The 26,321-nt window shown below is 37.9% G+C and overlaps 1 protein-coding gene across 1 annotated transcript; it reads right to left on the bottom strand.

Annotated features, from left to right (window-relative positions):
• Window positions 1-314: 314 nt before the first annotated feature.
• LOC121953078 (beta-glucuronidase-like) lies at window positions 315-10,528 on the bottom strand. The gene is given in 15 exon segments (XM_042500023.1): window positions 315-970; window positions 2,069-2,204; window positions 2,342-2,518; window positions 3,551-3,635; window positions 4,778-4,924; window positions 5,162-5,340; window positions 6,201-6,353; window positions 7,292-7,443; window positions 7,446-7,478; window positions 8,364-8,405; window positions 8,408-8,505; window positions 9,258-9,439; window positions 9,542-9,729; window position 9,964; window positions 10,323-10,528. Coding segments are annotated over 15 exon segments (1,857 nt in total). The 5' UTR covers window positions 10,455-10,528; the 3' UTR covers window positions 315-818.
• Window positions 10,529-26,321: the final 15,793 nt, after the last annotated feature.

Genomic DNA, 26,321 nt, shown 5'->3' with positions numbered 1-26,321 from the left:
ACATCTATTTTCTTATGGTTTTATTTCTTTCAAACACATGGAGGAAAAAAAAGAAAAACTTGGCATGAAATGTAGAAAATTTTATTTAAAAAAATGTAGATATTTATTTTAAAAAGGGGGGGAAAGTCCAGAAAACTGTTTATAATTATCATAATTGTATATTTAATATTATTATTATTTATTATTTAATGTTATGAAAATATAATTATTTTAAATTTATTTTTATTCTTTTGTAATTTTCTTGTACTTTTTAACTAATTTCTTGCTATTTTTTAAGTTTTTTTTTTCTTTTTTTGGCTCATTGCCTTCCCACATTTTCGAAAGAAATTAATTTTCTCAGGTTGCAACACTTTGAGATTTTCATGGTACGATAACCATCTCAGAAAATCCGCACTGTCATGGCATCACAGACTTACTGTCATTATCAGTTCAGTGACCCTTAAATGTCACTGTAACGTGCAGTTAGGAAGAAAAAGAAAACAAAAGGCTGCTATCATCTTTCGTCCTGCTCTAATCCACTAAAATATCCGGTTTCCTTTGACCTAAATCCATGCGAACGCAGCACCAATTTTTAATCAGCATCAAAAATTACTTTTACATCTTAGAAATGTTCCAGACTGGAAGTTTAATTTATATCTGCAGACTACAGGAAGTCATAAGTAAATTATGTTCCCATGGAGGTTTGGTCCTATATGTGCACACACTGAAATTTTTCCACGAGCGTGTTTGCGTGTGCTTGAGCGTGTGCTTGAGCGTGTGCTTGAGCGTGTGCTTGAGCGTGTGCTTGAGCGTGTGCTTGAGCGTGTGCTGGTGTGGTATCAGAGAGGGCAGGGGTACTTGGTCCAAGGAGGCAGTCTGTGCGTTTGGTTGGCCAGCCTCCAGTACCTCTCCTTCAGGATGAATGCAGCTGCTTTGGGCTGCCTCTGCCTGGTGAAAACACCCTTCTTGTTTCCCACCACACGCGTGATCCCTGCAGACACAACAGTGATCAAATTAGCAAGTCAAAAAAAAAAACGTCACAGTTTGTCGTAACCTTCAAAGTATAAGACGGTAAAATTATGTAAAAAGAAAAACTACACATCCAAAGGTTTTGTTCATTACTTTCTCTGCGGCTGATGATGTCTGTGTGTTTCGCACCAGGATTTAGACTACTCCAGTGATACTCAACTTATGGCCCCCAGACCAAATCTGGCCCCTGATAGGGTGGAAGGTGGCCCCTCAACGATTTTCTAATTCACAACAAAATAAAGTGATTCATACTGTAATTCAACTGTTGGTACTTTTAGTTTAAATAAGGTTCCAGGGTGCAACATTAAAACAGAGCTTATTTATCAAAAACAGTGGAAGATCCCACACTCCCCCAAAAAGAGGTCCCAGCTGAGACCCTAATGTCCTTAAATCCTAGAAATGTCCCAAAATCCTTGAAATGTCCTCAAATCCTACAAACATGCCATAATACTAAAAATGTCCTAAAATCATCCTAAAATTTTGAAATGTCCTAAATCTTAGAAACATGCTACAATTCTAGAAATGTCCTGAAGTTGTAGAAATGTCCTAAAATCAGAGAAACATCCAAAATCCTATACATGTCCCAAAATCCTAGAAACATCCCGAAGTCCTAGAAATGTCCTAAAACTTAAAAACATCTAGAAATGTTTTTGAAATCTTTGAAATGTCTTTAAAGTCCTTAAAACGTTCTAAAATCCTAGAAACGTCCCAAAATACCAGAAAGGTCCCAATATCCCAATATATAATATAGACATCTCGTAAAAATTGAGATATATCCCAAAATTTGAGAAATGTCTCCTAAAGACATATAGTGCCGCTGCGACTGGCCCCTGGCCTCTCGTCGTTTTGTAAAAGTGGCCCCCGAGCAGAGCCAGCTGACTCTCCCTGTGCGACTCTCGGCGGTGATGGCGGCGTCTCTTCTGTAGCTTTAACAGAGCGCTCAGTAAACAGTAAATCCCCTCAGCGCACGAAACAGCAGCAGGCGGCGAATGAACCGGGAGAAAAGACGGCAGTTCAGGTCGGACGGGTTGTCGTCGTCTGCGGCTGCAGGCCGTCTCACCTTGTGCAGTCATGAAGTCGGCAAAGTTCCAGATGAGTTCACCGACGACGTACTGCTTCCTCTTCTGGTCGAACACGTCGTGGTAGCTCTGCAGGACCACCTTCTGGTACTCCTCGGAAAACATCATGGGTGGATCCTGCAGAGAGAAAAGACGCACAAATCTGACTGCTGCTGCACAAACACTCAGGTGTGTGTGTGTGTGTGTGTGTAGGTGTGTGTGTGTGTGTGTGTGTGTGTGTGTGTGTGTGTGTGTGTGTGTGTGTGTGCGCTCACATTGTGAAGCCCCGGCACGGCGTCCGCTCCGTATTCACTCTGGATGATGGGTTTCTGGTACTTCCCGTACCAGTTCTCGAACTGGGTGTTGAGCTGGATGGGGATGACCTCCAGGTGTCCTGAGTCGTGGTACCAGGAGAAGTAACTGTTCACACAGATGACGTCCACAAAGGGAGCCTGGAGACAAAAGACAAAACAACAAAAACATGAAATACTGTTGGGCTGCACCGAATAGTTCGATACAGCGGCGTACGGCGTTCTCGGTCTTGGCTGTCCTGACCAGACCCTGATCCACCCCCACCTCTTAAAATCTGGACCCTAACAGAGACGCCGATTTAAGGACGTTTCTCAGATTTTAGGACATTTCTCAGATTTTAGGACATCTCTTGGATGTTAAGACACTTCTTGGATTTCACAAAGTTTTTAGATTTTAGGACGTTAATCAGATTTTAGGACGTTTCTAGGATTTTATGATATTTCTGGGATTTAAAGACATTTTTAAGATTTTAGCACATTTCTCAGATTCTAGAACATTTCTAGAATTTTGGGATGTCTCAAGGATTTTAAAACATTTCTCGGATTTTAGGACATTTCTCAGATTTTAGGACATTCCTCAGATTTTAGGACGTTTCTCAGATTTTGGGACATTTCTAGGATTTTAGGATATTTCTTGGATTTAAAGACATTTCAGAATTTTAGGGGTGTTTCAAGGATTTTAAAATATTTCTCGGATATTAGGACTTTTCTTAGATCTTAGGACATTTCTCAGATCTCAGGACATTTCTCAGATTTTAGGACGTTTCAAGGTTTTTAGGACATTTCTAAATTTTGAATGACATTTCTAGGACTTTTGCACATTCAAGGGTCTTTACGTCTTTTCTCTGATTTTAGGATGGTTCGAGGATTTAGGATTTTAGGACAATTCCAGAATTATAGGACCTTTGTAAAAATTTAGGACATTCGGCCGGGTTGCTGCTCTGTCTTTGTTGGAAGTTTTAATCTGGGAGCGATTGGACGTGTGCTCAGCGCTCTCCGAACCAAACCCTGCATGATGGTGACGTCACTATTTACTGACGTCTGCAGTCTACATCCCTGCAGCGCGAAGAGAAATAAGCAAAAACAGGATTTTCAGGTGGCGTTAAGCTACTTTTCAGATGATTTGAATAGTAAACATAAATATATTTAATGTCTGTGGGTGTAGAAACTCACCCCTTTGTCTCTGGCGTAGTTGCTGTCTGTGATGTAAGTGACGGGTCGGGTTGGATCCAGAGCTTTGGTGTGTTTGATCACCGTCCTGCAGGAAAAACAACATTTCCTGACAGTGTTATATCATCGCTGCAGTGTCACTAAGAGCTAACTCCTGTAGTTTGTAGAAACTGCAGCGTTTTACAACTTGTGTGATGAAAACATGCATGTGCTTTCTAATTATGTGCACACTACACACACACACACACACACACACACACACACACTAGTAATGCTGCACCTGATGGGTACGGCAGGCGGGGGCGGGGCGAGTGTTTGTCTGGCATGTTTGTCTTTATGACGCCTCGCAGCTCTTTAGGACTATTCTTACTGCATTCCACATGTCAGAGGGGAAGGGAGGGGTTACACACACACACACACGCACACACACACACACACACACACACACACACACACACACACACCCCTCTGTAAGACTTTAAAGCTGCAGTGCAGAGCTTTTGTCTCCCCCTTCTGGCAGTTGGAGTCATTACACAAACGCCGTCTGTCTTCTCAAGCAAGTATTTTGACTTTAACCCTTTGAAACCTGGATCAACATCACTTTACGACATCTATGTCTGACTTATGAAGTCCCCCTTTCAAACTCGGTGCAGATATATTTGGTGTTTTAGCTGCTTAGGAGGAGATGGAGGGTAATTAGTGGAAGAGCGTTGTTGCACCTCGCCGGTTAAGAAGCTGAAGTTTTCGCGTTTACTCGGATGTTACGTTTCCATCAATGGGGATCGAAGCTGGAGGTGATAAAAACCCGTGTCTACTGTCATTTGACGCGGGTGTGAATGGCGATTGTATGCATTCACACTGCATTAAAAATCCAGATGTTAGAGGGTTTTTGGTGCAGTGGGAACGAGGCTTCTCTCTGAGGCAGTGAAATACTTGTTTATCAAAGTTATATAATTACATTTTTTGTTCTCGTGATTGTGACGATAATTTCTCAAAACACGATCATTTTAAGCTCCTGGTACGATAGTTTCCAATCTGGCAACACTGCTTTTTAGCCTTGTCGCAGGTGATGTGATGTCTCCTCCTTCACCTTGACCTCTTCGCCACTTCCTGCCCCCCTTTTTCACGCTGGCCGGGTGATTTAAAACGCATCGCTTCCTGAACACCGGCACGGGAAAGTCGTCAGAGACGCCACGCGCTTCACATCTAAACAAAACCGGCAGTACTCACTTGAAATAGTATTCAGCGGGAGGCATCTCTGCAGCCGGCTCGTTGGCCACCGACCACATGACCACAGACGGGTGGTTCTTGTCCCGACGCACGAGCTCGTCCATGACGTCCAGGTGATGCGTCAGGGAGGCGTTTCCAAAACTGCGACTAGATAAGCGGGGTGCAAAAGACACAGCGGACGCTGAGTTAACGGGTTCTCGAAAAATTAGACTTAACACACCTTTATAATCATAAATGTATCTTGTGATTGAAATACATGAAAAGCAAAAATTTACAAAAAGAAGTAAAAACGAAATACATATACATCCTCGTACGCCGCGACGTTCACACTCTGAACCCTCAAACACACCGAACCGTCACGGAGGCGTGAGGGGCGACACTCACATGTCTTTGATGCCGACCCCCGGACACTCGTCGATCACCACGATGCCGTGGCGGTCGCACATCTGCAGGATCTCCTCGGCGTACGGGTAGTGACTGGTGCGGAACGAGTTGGCCCCCAACCACTTCAGCAGGTTGAAGTCTTTGGCGATCAGGGACCAGTCGAAGCCTTTACCTCGAATCTACAGCACAGCGTAAAAACATGATCGGATTATTCAACTTTTCCTGCCAGATTTCCTCTCTGTTTCAGGAATGAAAGGGTAAAAATAGATGTGGGCAGAGTCTTTTTCAGGGTTCGTACAGTCATGACAAACCTGGCAAAGTCACAGAATTTTCCAGGCCTGGAAAACCTTTTTTCACAAACAATAACACTTTAAATGAATTAGAAAATCCAACGATAATTTCTGTTTTTACAGTTTCTGTCTGTGATAGGATGTGTAATTTATGAGGACAAAAAAAATCTAAAAAAAATATAAAGAAAGACAATCTAAAAAAAAATTTTCAAAAAAAAATCTAATCTAAAATTTAAAAAATCGCCACAAATTTACGAAGAATAAAAAAAAGAAGCTATTTTCCCTTTAAAAACCACCAGAAAAATTTTCAAAAAAAAATTAATCACCCAAAAAAATTCCAAAAAAGTTTTCTTAAAAAATCATCAACGAAATAAACAAAAAATTAGCCATTTAAAGTTGTGAGCCCCTTCCCTAAATCCAAAAAAACCCCAAAACATAAGTCCCTCCCCCGTGCTTAAAAAACGATTTGACATGCCTCCCCCTTTTTGCACCACCCCCTCCTCTCATAAATGATGCACAGTCCCTATGTCCCTCATGTTTAAATATTCAGTTCTAATCTTTTACATAATATTTAAAAAGCTGTTACATAATACTGAAAAAGAGCTGATGGAGTATCGATGGTCGTTTCAGAGAATGTATGATTTTTAAACTTTGCCTCAAAGTCCTGGAAAAATCCTGGAAATGTGTTGGTAAAAAAATGTGTGAACTCGCTTTTCGTAAATGTCTTGCTTCCCTCGACTGTTACTCACGTCCGAGTCCTCGTGTTTGTTGACTCCGTGGAAGTAGAACGGCTTGTTGTTGATGAGGAACTGCGTGCTGGTGACGTTGACGGTGCGGATGCCGACCGGCAGAGCGTAAACGTCCTCGTACGTCAACCTCTCGTCGGCTGCCATTAAGTGAACCTGCACGTTAAAACGCAAACGTTAGACACGTTTTTTCTCAGCAGATTGTGTTGAATAACCAAAAAACTAAAACACAACTCAAAGCGGTGCAAAAAATATCAGGTGAGGAAGAAAAGTCAAGAAAAACTATAAATATTGTGATAATTTTTGGCCAGTATTTTTTTTTTTGAATATTAATATTAACTTTTTAACTTTTAGTCGTATTTCTGCAGGTAAATATGCTGCTGAGTGCATTAAACACTGTTGATAATTGACAACTATAATAATTAATAATAAATGATTCTATCTCAAGACAGCTTCTTACTCTCAGAAATCTAGTAGCAAATACATAAAAAAATAAAGTAAATAAGAAAATAAATAAATATGAAAATAAAAACAAAAAATTAATAAATAAAAATGCACATTTGGTAGAAAAGCAAATAAATAAGGGAATTAAGTAGAAAAGTAAATACATTTTTAAAAAGCCAATTTAACAAGAAATGAAAATGTATGTCTTCATTTAAACACATTTTTGGTACAGATATTTACAGATAAACAGAGGATAAAGTCTTAAAAGGTAAATATCCTGCTGAGTGCATCAAAAACGGTTTATCCTAATAATGGGTAACTATAACAATGAATAATACATTATTTATAGTTTTAGCCAACTAACTTATTGATCTCACAAATCTTGTGGCAAAAAACATAAATAAGTAAAATTAATAGATTTTAAATAATCTGAAAATTAAAGTAAATAAATAAATATAAAGCAAATCTGGTAGAAAAGTAAATAAATAATAAATAATACAGTAGAAAAGTAAAATATTTTTTTTAAAGAAATATAAATTCATGCCTTCATTTAAAAAACATATTTTTGGTACATTTGGTCCCTGCATAGATGTTTCTCATGTTTTCTGCAGCTGAACGTGACTTTGACGCGCTCGTAACCGTCGTCTCACCTCCAGGCTGTAGAGGTAACCTGGGTTCTCGTGCATCAGGTACGGCCACCACAGCTTGACGTCTGGGACTTTTAGCACTCCGGCTGGCGCGCTGGAGGACGCCACCGAGCGGCCGTCTTTGTCCATCAGAGTGACTTCAGGGTGGCTGACGCGGCGCCTTGGACCGACACCTTGTAGTCGACCAGACCTGAAACACGACGACGCTCGGGATAAACGTCAGAGAAGAAGAAACCTGGATCCACATCAGTTTTCTTGATCTGCATTCAGACGCCTTTCACAGAGTTTTAAACCTCTGAACCCAGAGAGGATTTTAAAAACAATATTTTCTTAAAAATCCAGAAAATTGTACTTACAATTATCACCATGATTTATTGAAAATTATGTTGCAGAATTATTATTATTTTCCAGGCTTTTTAACAAGTAATTTCCTTGTGTTTTTCTTTTACTTTGCTATTATATTTTATTTTACTTTCTTGTGTTAAAAAACGTATTTCTTTTTATTTTTAGTCAAGAATTTCTTCTCAGTTCGCTCATTTACTTCTTCCCATGTTTGAAATCAGTCGAATTTGCTCCAGTTTTTAGGGGTTAAACTTGAAAATGGCTTGATTTCTTTCAAAGACGTGAAGAAGACACGATCACCTAAAAAAGAAATGGCCCAAAAATGAGCAAGAAATGAGTAAAAAGTAAAAGAAAATTCACCTGAAAATCAGTAAAAACAAACAGGAAAGTAAAGATTTTTTAAATCTAAAAAAAATATATAAAATATATAAATAATTTCAAATATCTAGTCAGGATTATTATAAATATACATATTTTCCCTAGCTTTTTAAAGATAATTTTCTTTTCTAAATATACTGTTTTTTTGCAGCGTGCAGGACATTTCTCGCCGAGTTGCCCGTTACCTTTTTACTGTGTTTTTGATGTAATCAGATGCGACGTTCAAAGGTTTTAATACTCGTGAAAGGCGTCTGAATGCAGCACGAGATCACTGATCCGGGTTTCAAAGGGTTAATAAAGCCTCTCGATGGAGTGAAATCCGTGTTTTCGTTATAATCGCGATACTTTTGTTTACCGGTTTTGTCCGTGAAATCGGTCACCACGGTGATGTCGTCCCGTAGGCCTTCGGCGTCGTGTAGAGCAGCACAGGACGATGTAATCCAGCGTAGTTGAAGAAATCAAAGTAGATGTATTGCACAAAAAAACCATCTGGATACCTGTCGAGCGACATCAGAGTAAAAAAACATGAATGAAGTTTGATAACGAATGACGGATTTTGAGCTAAACGAACTTAACGGAGATCTGAGGTGGTTTCTCCACAGTTTAATGTGTAATAAGAGATTTTATATTAAAACACATTTTATGTGCTGTAGTTGTAGTTTTGTGTTTTTGTTACACGAGCTACCTGACGGCCAAAAAGGTGACATTAGCTTAGGGGTTAACGTTCGTACTGTATCAGGTATAATAAATCAAAAATGACTTTAAGTACAAAAATAATAATAGATACATGGATATTTAAATTAATAAAAGGCATAAATCGATGCTGAAACAGACATAAATAGATGAATGCAGAAATTACTATAAAAAATAAATTGGTAAATGCCTCACTAAATTAATAAAAATTGATAATGTAACAGGGTATGAATAAGTAAATATCTTGCATTTATGTCTGGATTTTTGTGCCACAATATTTATTAATATCTGTAATTTGCAATTGATATTCTTGTAATTACTTGTTTATTTTCTCTATTTGTTCTTGTATTTTTTTGTGTATTTATTTTTGCATTTATTTACTTACACATGTAATTTTTCCTGCAGTTTCTATATTAATTTACTTATTTACTGACAATAATGACTTTAAAAAAAAAATTAGTTAGTTAGTTTAAAGTTAGTTTTCTTCACAGAAATGTATTTAAGCTCTCATGTAATTATTTTAATTGAATAATTCCAGTAACAGTCATGAGGTTACTTGGTCCGGTCGGTCATGTGCTGGATGACTCCTGGAGGAAGAGTCTCCAGACTCAGTGTGTTGTTGACAGCGACGGTGATCCTGCACGGCAGACCCGGGTCTCTGCGGATCACGCCGCCGATCTCAGCCTCAAAGGGCAGATGACCGCCTGCGTGCTCCGCCACCTTCAGCCCGTTCACCCACTGAGGCAGAAAACCACAGTCAGTCCTCGCTTTGATCACGATGTAAAGGTGGATGTGTAAAAGGACGGAAATGTATTTAAAAAGTGACTTTTATCTCCTCACCACTATAGAATAATAGTGAGCGCTTCCCACTCTGAGAACCACTCTGGTTCCGTCGTCAGTGATCCAGCGGGTCGGCACCACCACCTCCCGCTCGTACCACACCCAGCCGATGAAGTCTCTCAGGGAGGCGTCCTGGGTGATGTCGTCGTTGTAGCTGGCGGGAACTGGCATCTCCGTCACCGGGGCCGCTCTGCAAAAAACACAACCCCAGTGAAAAGGTGACATTTTATTTTGGTTTTTTCCAACATTTCCAAAGTCCCAGAACATCAAATTCACTGTTTTTATTGAGTCATTTAAACAGAAAAATCTACTTTTTCCAAGAGTGGCCGCAACATGTACACTTCTTTTTCTTTTTTCTTTTTTTTTTTTTTTAAATGAGACTTCTGCTTTTTTTGGGGACTTGAGCTGAATGACATTTTAACACTTCAGAGGTGTTACTGTATTACTGTATTGCACTGTAAATGTCGCTTAGAAAGTATTTTTATTTCCAAAAAAAAGCTAAATAAAACTCATGAGGGAATGAAGAAAAGTACTGCAAAAGTTAAGATCATAGATGTTTATATATTTATGAGTATTTTTAATTTCTTACTTTTATCCAATATTCAAATATTATCTTTGTTGACTTGGTTGTATATGTGCACTAAATGGCGAATAATGGGTTTAAAAAAAACCCAAAACTTTTTATTTAAATGTAAATAAATGAATTCATAATAATGCTGTGTTTACTCCGAGCAGCTGTTAGCAGCTGTCTGTCCCCCTGTCCCCTGTCCCCCTGTCTCACCTCCGCCAGCCGCCTCTTGAACCATGCCTGCTCGAAGCCCCGGTTCCTGTTGGGGGACTGGTCCGCCCTGAAGTCCCACAGCCCGCTGAGCTCCTTCCGCTCCCTGGAGGAGGACTCCCGGGGAAACAGCATCCCGGAGTCCAGCAGACATCCCGCCTCAAACACCGACGCCAGGACCAGGACCAGGACCCGGAGCAGGCCGGGGCTCTCACACGGACCATCCTGAACTTCTTCCCCGCAGATCGCAGGCGAGTGACTACCGCACTTTTCTCCGCTGACTCGGTCACGTGAGTGGATTTATAGTCACGTGACTGCAGAGCCGATCTCTGGCGGGGACTTCGGGTACTGTCGGAAATTTCTCCGAACTCACTGTTAACGTCAACATTCACCGCCCAAAGGGACACGAAGGACTGCAGAAACATCAGAAACGCTTCAAAACACGAGAAAACAAACAAGAAACAGAAATCAAAAAAATCAACAAGAAATAAAAAGTAGTAGCAACAACATTATTATTAAAATGAATAGCTCACTGCAAAGATAAGTAAAAGACGACAAGAATATTACCTGAAAATTAGCTAATAAAAACATAAATAATTTGAAGTTTTTTTTTTCAAATAACAGGGAAAAATACCAAGAAAAGTATATTCATAATCATTATCATGATCAGAATTATTATAATGATATTATTATTATCATCATCGTCATTATTATAAATAAATACAGAAATAAACAAATTAAACACGCTTAAATACATATAAAAATACAAGCAAAAACATTTTTTTTTAAGAATTGCAAAAATGTAGAAATAATTTTCTAAGATTTTTTAAAAAACCAAGTACTTTTTAATTATCAACATTTATTTAACTTATTCATTAGTTTATCCATATTTATTATTAATTAATTTGTAAAACAACAACAACAATAATAATAATAGGAATTTTAAAGGTACTTTTAAGGCATATTTCATAAAGAGGATAAAAAAATAATATAACAGTTAAAGAAAAAATAATCACAGAAAAAAATAAAACAATAATTCAATGTAAAATACTAATACTAATACTAATAATATTATATTATTATTATTATTATAATAATAATAATAATAATAATAATAATAATAATAATAATAATAATAATAATAATAATAATAATAATAATAGAGTTACAAAAATACACATTAACATGGAAATAAAATACCCCAGAGTAGAAAACACTAGATGGCGCCAGACGCTCAAACGTAAAGTCTGGGACCGGAAGCAGAAACATCAGTTCACCATGTTTGTAAAAATGTCCCGCAGCGCCTCCACTTCCCAAAATGTCCATTTACAAACAAATGTGCAATAGATTAAAATAAAATAAAATAATGCATAAGCATTTGACCGCTTAAAAAACAAATGAACAAATTAGTTCAATGACTTTGGAAAATAATGACCTACTTGGCAAGAAATGTACCACAAACTGCATGAAACTGACAAGAAAATTACTTAAAAATAGTTAATAATAACAGATTATTAGGTTTGATTTATTTTAAAGACGAGGCCAAAAAATGTACTTTGTATGTACTTGTAAAAGAAACAAGAAAATAAAATTACTTTAAAATAAGCAACAAGAAAGTAAAAAAACAAAACAAAACAAAAACAAACAAAAACAACTAAAGCAAAAAAAAAAACCAAAAAAAAAAAAAAAAACAAATCAAGACAATGACAAGTGTTGAAAAAAATGTATTGTTGTATCAAAATATTATCATTATAAATATAGTTTTCTGGATATTTTTTCATATATTTATATATATTATGCTAATATTTTAATACAATTTTTTAATACACTTTGAGGTCATTGTCTCTTTTTTTTTTGCTTATTTTAAAGTGATTTTATTTTCTTGTACTTTTTTATTTTCTTTTTTTAGTGAATTTTTGGGCCGGTTCCTCCCATGTCTAACCAGCTTGCTCACTAAGAGTGGTTGGTGTTTTGTGTCCACAGGAGTTGCAAAAAGGCCCGGTGACCTCTGGGTGTCAGACACTGACCATGAACCTCGGCGCCCCTACAGATACAGATCCACCGAGGTCGGACCTTGGCTTCATGTCATTCCCCATCCCTCCCTCCCCTTATTTCCTGCTCATTTACACGCATAAAATAACTACAATAATATAGATATATTAAAAATAAAATAACACAATTAAAAATACTCAATCACACAGGGTTTCTTTATTAGAATAAAGAACTTGAAGGAGGAAAAATATTTGTTTTTAGGAATTTATGGGAACTATATTCTGCATTGTAAGTGTGTTTGAGGACGGTGGCGTGCCATAATCTTAAAGTGACAGCAGAGGAGTGAGGGTTTGGTTCAGAACGCTGTGACCTAATTTCTGCAGATTTTGGAGAGCAGGATCACGACGCAGAAACCAAAAATGGTAAGAAATACATTTTTTAAATACAAGAAAATTCCTTTATTTTAGCAAAATAAAAAAGACAAGAAAAAAGAGCGTAAATACAAACAAACAAGGAAATGACTTTAAAAGGGCCCAGAAAATAATAACAAATATGTAACATAATTTTTAATATATTATTATGATAATTATAAATGTAGTGTGCTAGACTTTTTAATTTTATTAAAAAAAAAAAAAAAAATTCTAAATCTGCTAATTTCTTGCATTTCCTAGAACATTTCTTGCCAAGTTGCTTGTTGCTTTTTCCCCTCATGTTTTTTTTAAAGAATTCAAAACAATTTGCTCAAACTGATGTCGATCCAGATCTTGGAGGGTTAATTAGCACAGTGTTTTTCTACATTTTAAGTTTTGTAACAAAAGTAAAAAAAAAAAAAAAAAAAAAGTCACATAAAAACATGACGATGACACATGAAGCAGAGCAGCAGCTGCAGGTGTGTGTGCGGCCGCAGGGGGCGCAGCCGCACACAGGTGACCCTCTGCACTCAGCTGTCGCTCCGGAAATGAAAAAAAAAAAAGTTTGCGTCCCCCGTCACGCTCGTGCGTAAACAAGTGTCCATGCTCCGGGGCGAGCGCTTCATGCACGAGATGAATAAACCAAAATATAACGCAAATAAGAGAACGTGTGCGGTTATAATCGGCATTATTGTTCATATAACCAGTAGTCTCTCTTAATTAATCATGCTTCAATGCAACACCTGGCGCGCACCTTAATGAGCACGCTCACGATGCTCGAGACATGTAGGGGGCTGCAGCTGACATGCTAAATGCTAACATGCACAGGTGGATCCTGCAGGTGAACAAGAACGAGGACTTTCTGCTGGTCTGAGGATCCGAAGAGTGCAGTGGGACTACTGGGACCAAAGAGACAAGTGGACTGGTTTTACTGGGACCACAGAGACACGTGGACTGGCTGTCTGGACCCTGAGGCAGACTGAGGAGGACTTTGCGGTGCAGGAGACACACCTTCATCCAGGTGAGTACAACAACAGACTCACAACACTCACCAGATGTTGAAAAGTGTCTTTTCTGCTGTCCAGCCATGATTATTCTTGCCAAAATAATTGCGATTCGCGATCCGATAATCATCGAAATATGCTTGAAACTCTTCAAATGAAACCAAAACTTTCTGGAATAACTTTTCTTTAAATTGAGAGTAATATGGATTTATATAATCTGCAGATTCAGACCTATATCGATTTACAGATGCAAACATTACAGTGCAACTGCAGTTCCAAAAATGCGTCAGGTTTCCATTTGTGTTTTGGTTATATTATTTTAAAAAGAACAAAAAAAGTACAAATATACTTATCCAAAAACAAACATTCATCTTTTTTTGTATTAAAATGTTAATGACATTCACGCATAAAGTGATTTGGGAAAAGAAGAGAAAAAAGAGAAAACAAGCAAACGGAACAAAACGAAAAAAAGTGGTTTGGTTAAGAAAAAAAAATCTTTTTATTGTATCTCAGATTTTTACTTTAAAAAAAAATGAATATAATTTTTAGTGAAAAACCAACTTAATTAAAAAGCCAAGGGCCAATTGCTCAAAATGCCTTGTATGAAACTTTACAACGTGCAAAGTAATTTTTAAAAAAATATTATAATCCCAGTCTGGGATATGTGAGTGATCAGCAGCTACATTGACTGTGACAGCCCACCTAGTGGAAATAGCATGTATTTCCTCCATATGCCTATATATATATATACATATATATATATATATCATCATTTCCTTTTAAAATGTTTACATAAAAGATTAAAATGAATAAATATAATATTTATCATGGGTAAAAAATAAAATACTCTTAATATTTTAGAAAATGTAATTTGAAAATAAATAAATAGAAATAAAAGGATAACATAACAAATAATAGATAAAAATGTTAAAAAAAAAAAAAAAAAATAGTATAGTGTCAAGTAAAACAAATTAAAATGTGTAAAAAGTAATAAATAAACAGGTAAAATTCAATTAAAAGCCAAACTAAAAAGCTAGATCTTGATTTTTATTTTTTAAAAAAAAGATTATTAAAATGATTCTCATTGTAACTCACCGTACAAATGCGACTGTCCTCAGATGCGTTGCTTAGCAACGCTGCGTTGTGTGTGCCCCGTGAGGTGTGTAAAACTGTGCCGTCTTTACGTTTGCTTTAATATGTGGATATGATTTGTTTTTTTAATATTTGCTGCAGCAGCTGTGGTGCTCGTACTGTTTATGCAGCGCTTGTGATTTATTCTGCAAACGAGAAGTTTCCGGTTATTTATCTGATGCGGATGAAGCCGGTTGCACCGCCGTGGTGTCTTTTTATTGGTCATTTTTCATTTTGGCAAAGAACAATTTGAGCATAAATTTGCAAGAAATTAATTTTTAGAAAATTATTTTTAAAAAGCTAGAGAAAAACTATTTATATTTGTCAAAATTATGTATTTAAAATTATACCACAAAATTATTTTAAAGTTTAAAGCACAACTATTTTTCAACTATTTTAGTAGTTTCTTTGTTTATTTATTATGTTACTAATTTCAATTCATTCACATTTTTAATTAATTCTTGTTAATTTTTGGGTCATTTCCTTTTTCATTTCTTGTTGCCTTCAAGCTAATTTACTCATTTTTCAAAGGGTTGATTTAACAGTAATATATCATCACCAACTAACGTTGTTTATTTATTCATATAATTATAATAATAGCAAGGACACTTTACATAGTAGATTAATTTAAAAAAAAACCTTTTACTTTAATAAAATACTAGGAGCTCACTCTTATTCCCCGTCCAGGTGTGTTTCTGATCCCTGATTGACAGGAAAATGATTATTTCTTTATTTTCCCACATAAATTCTTAATCCTCTCACAGACTAAAAGGCAAAGTGCTTTTTCTGTATTTTTACTTCTGATCCATGTCTGCCATTTTCTTTGACCTATGACCCCTGGGCTCCTCTCCAAAAAGTTTTCTGATTCATTCTTGAGGGCCACGCTTTCTCATTAAATCCAAAATATTTCACATCGACCGAGCGAACATACCGGAGCTGGAAAACTTTATTCCCAAGAGGAAATCAAATCAACTGATTTTTTTACATATTTGGCATAAAACAAGTTAAATTTAAGTGCATCTGAAACACAAACACGGCAGGTTTGTAATAAAGTGCCTCTCAGAGTGACGCGCTCGTCCAAACAAACCATAGCGCTGCCATCCGCCTGGAATTAATGGAAGGTTAATGGTGAGTTCAGTGTTAATTTCCTGTGCGAAGTCGCTCTGCAGCCGCTTTCCCACCAATTCATGTGGGATGTTTCAAAATAAAAGTACTTTTTAATCTATTTTTGGAGCCGTTCGTTCGGTTCCCACGTCAGCGATGTCGAGTTGGACATACCTATCCTCGGACGACGGATTCCTGTGGTGAAAATCAAAAATACATTTCAAAAAGCATCCAAGCTTATTGCCACAATCTGGCACATTGTTGTTTTTTTTTGCTTTAACCCTTTGAAACCTGGATCGTCGTCACTTTTCTTGTGGTACGCTCGGACACCTCTCACAAGCATTTAAACCTCTGAATCCCAAACAGACTGGTTTGATTTATGTTTTTGAAACAAAAAGGCGATGTAAAAGGTGACGAAAACGACTGAAATGGAAAAAGTTTGAAAGGGAGAGAAAATTATTAGAAAATTAAAAAACAAAACAAAACTGAAAGCAGTATTTCTTTTGCTTATGTATTTAAAATTATGTCACGGTTAAGTTTTTACAATTTTTTTGTGCTTCTTTAGGGGTCAGGTCATTTCCTTGTTTGTTTTTTCTTTTTTTTTTGCAAATTTTTGGATAATATTTAGGTTTCTTGGCAATATTTTTGGTCATTTCTGGTAACATTACTCTTTGCCTTCTTTTGTTCTTGAAAGAATCAGGTAGATTTTCAAGTGAAATTCGACCACCGTGCACATTTTTAGGCGTCTTTAAATGTGATGAAGCTCTGATGACGCAGGCGGATGTTAAAGCGCTTCAGAGCCACAAAAAAACAGAAGGAAACAGCATACAGATTTAAGAACTGATCCGCATATGTATCAAATAAATTTAAAAAAAAATATATGAAACATTTAAAAAAAAAAGTTTAAAAAGTTTGTAATCGGGCGTCTGGATCACCCACCGTGTGTGTTTCATTTTCCATCAGCCTCCCGTCCGCTGTGACACTGAACCCAAACTCCCAAAGCTCAGAGGAGCTGCAGGTTACAAAAGAAGTCATAACCTTGACTGAGACAAAGAGCTGACAAAATTCTATTCAAATTAAATGAAATTAAAAATAAATAAATCAAAAAATTAAATAAGAAAAATTTAAAAAAAATAAAATTGGAAATTCAAAAATTAAATTTGAATATTAAGAAATTAAATAAAAACATTAAAGTAAATTTAAAAAGCTGGCACGCCTGCATCAGACCGCAGCAGTCAAGGAGGGCCGAGCTTCTGGCCAAAATCCTCTCCGTCCCTTTACTCCGTGCAGCTTGGGTTATTGTGACTTGCAGACAGATTTTGATGTTTGTTGTTGGTAAAATCAGCTTCAGAAGTTTGAACTATTGATCAGAGAAGCTCTTCAGCTGTCAGCGTTGTGATTTTCAGAGGTTATTTTGGGCTCGGCTGACATCGTTTCATTCACCCCCTCTCGTGCTGTCATTCTTCAAGCGCTTGTTATTTTCATAGCTGACCTGCTATTTTTAGGAATCAGTTTGTTAGTCTGCGAAAAAAAAGGAAAAAAGCAGTCTGCAGTAAAACCAGATTTTAAAGGGGGTACCTCCATGCATTATTCATCAGTAAACAGCGGGGAGCAACATCTATAAAGGACGAGAAAGACAGAATAAAGGGGGACACGTTTCTCCAGAGAAGGAATATTTGCTGATCGCGCTGCGCCTGCAAGGAAAACACGGGCACGTTCAGGAGGGGACAAACAGCATTTGTTTTTCAGGGCCGATACCGATGACAGTTATTAGATAATGAGACCAGTAACAGATATTTAAAACAAATATGCATTTCCAATAAAACGGAAAATATTTCTGTCAATATTTATCATTTGGACTATAAAAAACTCCAACTCAAAACTTTGTTTAAATGCCTTTAACAAATGTTTAATTATAACCGAAAAAAATGAAACGTTCAACATCAAATAGAGCAAGTTCCCAGCAACGTTTTTAGTTTTATTTTTTACAGTTCAGCAAAAATTTAAATGAAAAAATGAATGAATAAAAATAGCACCCTGAGGTTTTACAAAGTGCTGACACTTTCTTTGCACTTTTAAGTTAATTAATTTTATCATCGATCATTAAAATAAAATATGGATACAGATTTTTTTGCAAAATGCCAAATATTGATCCCAATAATCAGCTATAAATCTGTCGACCCCAAGATAAGAAGAGGTTTTCTTTATCTGCTGAAGTGCTTTGACTCTTTAGAGAACTGGCTCCTTCGGACGCGATGCAGCACGAGGCTGCATTTATGTGATATAACACGTATAAAATGTACAAATGTAACGTGCCTGTGGGCTGAACAGTCGTACATTTGCAGCCTTTTCTGATGAAGAAACGCGTCCTCTGAGGAACGTCTCAGACATCATCGCTCGTCTTATTTTAGGTGTTTCGGCTCTTTGAGTTGTCAGTTTATTTGAACCGCGTCTAATAATAGTGACGCGCAGTTATTAACAGACCGCTGCTAATTGACTGTTTCCAGTGCGCTGCGGATGTACTTGTGTGTTTCCTATCGAGCTCTCTGCTTCCTGTCTCTCTTCATTGTCAGAGCGAGTCCACTCTGCTTAAATAAACACTTTCTGCAGGATGCTACGTCCGATAAGCACTCTGCGTTATGAGGCTTCGCTGCTGAATTCTTCAGACCAACATCCAAACCAGCCTTTAAAGTGGCCGACTCCACGTTCACTGACAGGATATTCCTTAAATTAGTGATAATCAACTCACGGCCCGAGGGCCAAATCTGGCCCCCCAATCATTTTCTAATTCACAATAAAAATAAAGTCATTCACACTGGGAATTGTTTTTTGTGCTTTTAGTATCCATAAGGTGCCAGAGCGAATAAAACAGCACCAAAATATGCCCCCCCCACACGCCTGACAGACGTCCCAGCTAAGACCCTAATGTCTCAAAATCCTAGAAATGTCCTGAAATCCTAGAAATGCTCTTAAATCCTGAAAACATCCTAAAATCATTAAATGTCCTGAAATCCCAGATATTTCCTAAAATCCGAGAAATTTCCTAAAATCCTGTAACTTCCTGAAATCCTTGAAAACCTTTGAAATATACCAAAATCCTAGAAACGTCTTAAAATCCCTAAAATGTCCTTAAATCTGAGAAAGGGCCTAAAACCCCAGTGATGTCCTAAAATCCTTCAAATAATAATAAAAAATAGAAAAAAGAAAAGAAAAAGAAGGCAGTAACCTCGGAGAAATGCTTAAAAACATTATTATAATTCTGTAACCTGTGATAACTGTAAATAAAGTTTTTACCGAGCTTTTTTCCCAGAGACATTTTTCTCTCAAAATCATTTCTCTAAACTTACCAGTTTGATGAACATTTATTACCAAGTTGCTCATTTGCTTTTTTCCCATGTTTTTGAAAGAAATGCTTAAAATACTTGTGAAAGGCGTCTGAAACTGGCACAAGAAAAGTGATGTTCCTCCAGGTTTCAAAGGGTTAATAATCGCAGCCTGTCAGTTTAAAAACAAACAAACAAAAAAAAAAACACTTGTAGTGGACGTACATTGATGTCTTGAATATGCCTCGAGTGGTTACATTGGACACTTTTGTTCCCGTCAGACTCAAAATCATGAAAATTAGGATCCAGGTTGGAAAAAATGAAAAGTTGCTCTTTAAGTTGTTTCATCATCTGCTGAAATTTAGCAGCTCACAGAGTCATTTTCTGCATAAGCACATCGCTGTGTGCATCAGAGGCATCTCTGAGGGCTTTTTATCGTCTATTTTTCATGAATTTAAAATAAAAAGACATGATGCAGCGTTTTGTTTCCTCGCTCCTGAGATTTGGGGCTAAAGGAAGAAGCCCAAATAAGGCTGTAGCTGCTGCGAGGGTCCCGGAGGCTCAGTCTGATAGCAGCAGTGGCAGATTGGCTGTGTGGGCGCACACATGACAGAGTAGGAAGTCATCTTTGGAGTCCCGCTGCGCCTCCCTCTGTGCCAAGGTTTCACACTGCCAGAGCTCCGGCTGCGTTCAGGAGCCCGCGGAGCCGCCGCCACCTCGGCACGGATCTGCTCTCCTTCACGCTTTAGCGACGGCGACTCTCCCGCAGTAACGCCGACTTTGAGCAGGTGACAGGCTTATTGTTTCAGCTGTAGAGAGGTTTACTGCTCAGAGGAGCAAAAACAGGTTTTCGTGTTGCCGAGAGGGTCGCCATCTGTCCGACCGAGCGTCAGATCTGCTGGTTACACAGGAACCCAAAAACCGACGGCCAGAATAATGATGGCTTTGTGTCTGCAAACACATTTCTATGTTATTATGTAGCAGATATGTCATAACTTTAGATTTTCTTGTTTTATAATCACTGTGATTAACAAAAGGTGAAACATTTGGTGATGGTCAGGAAAAATGTACATTTTGGTTTAAAATACACGGTTTTGTTGGCACAGTCGCCACCTCGAGTGCAATGACGTCTCTGATGCTTTTTGTTGCAATATCCCGACAACACAGCAATGTCTCGGTAAAAAATAAAGGCACTTTTCTTCACACTCGTCCGGCAGAAAACGCAGCGATGTTTCCGTAAAAACTTTTTGTGGCCTTCTTCTAACAGGATTCATTTCGTGGAAAAATACCACTTTTCATTGCGTTCTTCTGGCAGAAGAAGCAGCAATGTCTCCATTAAATACAACCACGTTTGTGGCAAAATCCTGGCAAATTAGTGATGTCTTTTTACTTTTTAGCTGGAAATACCGCAGTCTATTATTAAAAAACATCCGATTTCTGTTGCATTCGCTTGGCAGGAATCACAGCGTCGTCTCTCTGAGGAACAAACACTTTCAGCTGCACGATCCTGGCAGGAAACGCAGCAACGTCTGTAAAAAAACAGCTGCTTCTTGTGTCACTATCCCGGCTTGAAAAACAGCGGTTTCCCCACGTTTGGCGGCAACAAACAACCGCTTTTCATGGCTCTATCGATAGAAACTCTGTAAAAAAACAAGTACTTTTTGTGGCACAATACCGACAGGAAATGCAGCAGTGTCTCTCTAAAAAACAAGCGCCATTCTGGCTGTAAATGTGGTTTAGGAACATTGATTCGATCAATATGAAACGTTCGATTACGACAAATCAAATTTTCCTCTGAATGAGAAAGTCCTCGCCTCCCTGCAGATGACACGACAGCAGCACGTAACGGGTGCACGACAGCAGCTTCTGACGGCGTGACGCCGCGAGAGCCGCAGCTGCTCGCTCGCACAGAGCCGCTCGATCGATTTCAATTCCAGCTCGCAGTCGCCTCCCTGTCCAGAGAAGACGGACTGCAGGACGTCGTTGTTGAAGTCGACCCGAGCTGCGGGGTCACTGAGGAGAGAAAAAACATGTTCTCGACATCTCAGCAGAATCGGAGGCAGCATCCTGTTTGTTCTCGATTTCGTTTCCACGGCTACCTGTAGAGGTGAGGGACGAAACCGGCTAAAGATTAACTGTTTCACTGCGACACGTTAACGGTGGAAGGAAACATAATAGCTGTCATGGGAGCGGGGCCGAGCGAGGTCAGCGACCTCTCTGCGGATTCGGATGCCTCATCGCTTTTAGTGACAGGAAGCAGGCGAAGGACTGTTTACTGCTCGCATTTTTGCGCCGTGCGTGGTTGATTAATAACTCATCAGAGACAAAGCGCTGCAGATATTTGGATGTTTATTGATGATATTCTCCTTTTGAGGGAATCTAACTTAAAATGCAAGAAATAAACCAAACTTAGTAACACGCTAACCTGCCTCAAGAGACAGTTTAAAGTTCAAAAATTCATAACAAATTACAACCTGAAAATTATGAAGTCCATCTCTCTGTTTTTATCAAAATGTATGAAACTAATCTTCCACATTTATATTTAAATTCACACCAAAATGCAAAATGTCCAGCACGATCCTGATATTAGCTGGGAGGTATTAGGAGATAGCATAAAAAAAAAGAAACATGGGAAAAATGTCCAGAAAACTACATTTAATACTCTTTTAATTATATATTTAAAATTATCTTACATAACAAAAAGAAATTAGTAATTTTTTAGCACTTTCTTGAGGCTATTTTTGGTTTTTTTGTATGTGCTTTTAAGTTTAAAAAATATGTTTTACGGTATTTTTCTTTTTACCAGTTTCTTGCCAATTTTTGGGCCATTTCTTGTTAGGTGCATGTTTTTGAAATAAACTAAGCCAATGTCCTCAAAAAGGTTAAGTTTACAAATGATTAGCAGAAAATTATTTATTTTTTACTGATTATCTGAAGGCAAACTGCTGACAAAAAAAACGTTAACATTTTTTTTGTTGCAATTGTAAGTTCTTGAAATTAATAATAAAATATCTTATTCAATAATTTGTCATATCATCAAGAATACTGTTTCTTTAATGGAAAACCCGCTTAATTGTTATATTTATTTATTTAGGATGTTGTTGTTTGTGACCAAGTTGTATAACAGTTAGTTAGTTTCTGCATTTATGGTTTGTTTCGAGGCAATCATTTTGAATTTTGGCGTTGGTGTAACGTGCACGCTGATGGGAGGTGGCTGATTTCTCTGCGTGTTTGTGCCAGAATGACAAAACTGGTGCACCAGGGAGAGAAAAGACGTTGGACAGGTTTCCTCGTGTCTTCTCTCACTGTTCTCATGTGGAAATACGAGCGCTGAATAATTCATGGCCGCTGGGAGGTGAATAATGAATACGTGCAAGTGATTAAAGGGATGCATGCTGATGAGAGCGCGGAGGGCTTCCCCCGCTGCCTGATCTCTCACCTGCTCCACCAAACGCACAGCAGCTAAAACAGCACATTTCATTAACCTGCAACACGCCGCACGTCCACGTGCTCCACGCATCCGTTTGCCTCTGAAGCGCTCGTCAAACTGTGTAAATGGAGTGAAAAAGGGGGAATCCATGTTTAGAGATGGTGAATAATGCATCGCTGCAGCAGCATCACGCAGAGCTGTCTGCACGCTGGGGTTTCCTGTGCAGGGAGAGGTGGCGTTTACCTCCCTGTTTCTGTTTCTGTGTGTGTGTGTGTGTGTGTGTGTGTGTGTGTGTGTGTGTGTGTGTGTGTGTGTGTAAGGCACCGGGCAATGGAGTGAATTGAGCTGTGCTTATTTAAGGCAGCGTTGAGGGTTTCCCCTTTTTATGACACGGAGCAGCTGAGTGTTCATTGAGCAGAAGCTGCAGGAGTAACTCATGACACACATCATGAAAATATACATAAACTGTAGGTGTAAACGCTGTAATCTGCAATAAAAGTATTCCTGATAAATATAGAAAAAAAAAAAAAATAATCAGATCCTTTACTTAAGAAAAAGTACTAATACCACCCTGTAAAAAAACCCTATTACACACATTATTGTACAACAATAAAAAAAAAAAAATAAAAAAAAAAAAGTCAAAATTATATATAGAGAGATAAAAGGATTAACAAATAGAAATAAAAACCCAGCCAAAATGTAACAATTAAAAAATAACACAAAAAATAAAACTTAAAATGAAATAAAAATAAAAAACACCCCAAACCTCAAAATTATTCAAAATAAAAACAGAAAAACACCCCAAAAGTAAGAATTATTAAAAAGTTGCTGCTTTGCTGCTGCCTCCATCAGCTGTTGTGTGACATAAAGATGAGACAATATTCAAATATAATGAACACTTTAACTGCTATTAATTTATTTTTTAGGTGGCTAAAATATGTTTTGCTGCAGCCCCGTTCACAGCAGGACATTGCTTAGCTTTGGGACTGTACTGTATTTATCGGGGGGGCTGGGGTGTGACTTTTTTATTTCAACTAAATAACAAACACCACCTTTTCAAGTTATTTATCCCTCACATAAACCAAAATTAAAAACACAAGTCCCTCTTCCGTGCCTACGTTTTTTAAAATGCATGACCCGTTTTGCAGCACCCCTTCCACCCTCATACGTAACGAACAGTCCCTATCTCTAACCACCGAGGGGAGGCCGTTGCAGTAACGAGCACGTGCAGAACACCGAGTCCGTTAAAGTCTGACTGTTACATGACGGAGGGAATCGACTTCCAGTCGCATTATCGGGGTTTGTTAGTGCAATATCGAGAATGATGATTTGGTCCGATTTCAGTCAAACTAACATGTTTACATGTTTTTTTTAAAGTCCAGTTTTGGTCAGACTAACAATAATTCAACTTTTTCTAACATCGTGTGAACGTACTGAATCTGGCCTGAACCAGAACTGAGGCGAGGATTGCTGTTTTTTATCTGTGAAGGTTCGACATTAAGTGACTCCTCACACATTACACACGGTCATGTGACCCATCGTTCATATGAACATGTTGATAAGTGCGTCTTTAAACCCGTGCGTGTCTGAGCTCTTTTCTAGTGTTTGTGTGTCGTCTGCTCTGATTGGTTCAGAGGTCCGAGCCTGTGGCGATCGGGTCATTGTCCTCCAGCGTGGACCAGCGTCACGGGGTCTTCAGCTGAACAAATACATCCATGTTCCCTCTCTCCTCGTCTTAAAACGCTCTCAGGTCAAATTCCTCAACGCGACCCGAGGAACAAAATAAAACCGTCGATAAATGATGTCACTGGAAAATTTTAAATAGACACGTGCGATACAATAGGAGGGAAAACTCGTCATGAGCGTATTGTCATTTTTGTCATGGTCGAGTCATTTGTCACATATTTTTCGCGCTCGTGACATGATTTGTTATCAGAGGAGTGGCAGTTTCTGATCAGTGTTTGGCTCCCACACACAATCGAACATGCAGCTTCCTCTTCCTGCCTGCGAGGAGGTTGAATAAGAGGCGGGCGCTGCAGGAGAGCGCTCACAAAGAGACACACACGGAGGATGTCTGGGGGACCATTTCTCATGAAACCACACACACACACACACACACACACACACACACACACACACACACACACACACACACACAAACACACATTCCTTTGTTTAGAAAAAGTGCATGCCGCAGACTCTCAGCAGCTCACGTGACGGACCGAAGAGTCTTACGACACATCTGTCGGCACGTTTAGAGGCTGAGGATGACCACCTGACCGTAAACTTTATCAGAATATATTTAAACTCCGTGTTTATGGGAAGATAAATTCTCTTAAAGAAAATATCTGTCAGAAATGTGCTGGTATTTGGGTTTATACAATGGCTTCACATGCCTGATATGTCACACAGTCATTATCAAATAACTGATATTAACCCTTTTAAACCTGGATCTACATCAGTTTTCTTGTGCAGCATTCAGGTACCTTTCATAAGCATTTAAACCTTTAAAAACGGAGCAAATTGGTTTGATTCCTTTCAAAAATATGGGAAAGATGCAGTCTGCATCTTAGCAAGAAATTACAAGAAAAGTTTGCACAAAAAAAGTTAAAATGAGGGGAAAAAGGCTAAAAAAACAAAGAAAACAAAAACAAAAAAAATTAAAATTAAAAATGCAAAGAAAAAGAGCTAAAATAGATCATCAGGAAAAAAAGCTAAATTTAGCAAGAAAAATGTAAAAGTTACAAGAAAAATGTTCTGGAAAAAAAGAAATAGAAAAATACTAAAAATTTGTTAAAAATACATTTTTAAAAAATCGGGAAAATGTAAAGAGAAGTACATATATACTCGTTATAGTATAAATTTTCCAGGATTTCAGGATATTTTCAGGATTTTAGAATCTTTGTCTGACTTTAGGACTTTTCTAGTATTTTATGATCTTGTTGGGATTTTAGGGTGTTTCTCAGATATTAGGATGTTTCTAGGACTTGAGGACATTTTTTAGGCTTTCCAGACATCTTTAGGATTTTAGAACATTTGTCGTATTTAAGGATTTTTGTCAGATTTAAGGAGGTTTCTCAGATTTTATGGTATTTCTAGGATTTTAGGATTTTTCTAGGATTTTATGACATTTCTAGGACTGTTGGGGGTCCACTTTTTTTGATAAACAAGCTCTATTTTGATGCAGTTTGATGTACTCTTGCACTGTATGTATACTTAAAGTACAAAAAACCCCACTATGAGTCCCTTTTTTTTTTTTTTGAAATTGTGAATTGGAAAATATTTTGGGGCCGTCCGGCACCCTATCAGGGACCAGATTTGGTCCGCGTAAATTGAGTATCAGTGACAAAGGACAAAAACATTTCCAGAACATAAAACCCTATTAAAACTTTCCTCAACGGTATTTGTTTCCAAAACGTCAAACAATTTCTTTAAATTTCAGTCATACCTTCTCCTGAACCTCCACGGAGGTCAGCTTCCTGTATGGCAGCCCAGCATTTATTGTTCCTGGCATCAACGTAACAAGCTATTTCCCAACTCTTTTGTTGTGCTTTCGATAAGAGTCTTAATCAGTGTTTATGATCGTATCAACACAGAGGGGTAGCTCG

This window comes from Plectropomus leopardus, chromosome 13 (assembly GCF_008729295.1).
Source record: "Plectropomus leopardus isolate mb chromosome 13, YSFRI_Pleo_2.0, whole genome shotgun sequence".
Lineage (NCBI taxonomy): Eukaryota > Metazoa > Chordata > Actinopteri > Perciformes > Serranidae > Plectropomus > Plectropomus leopardus.
Note: the sequence above shows the minus strand (reverse complement) of the source record. Positions and strands in the feature narration are given on the sequence as shown.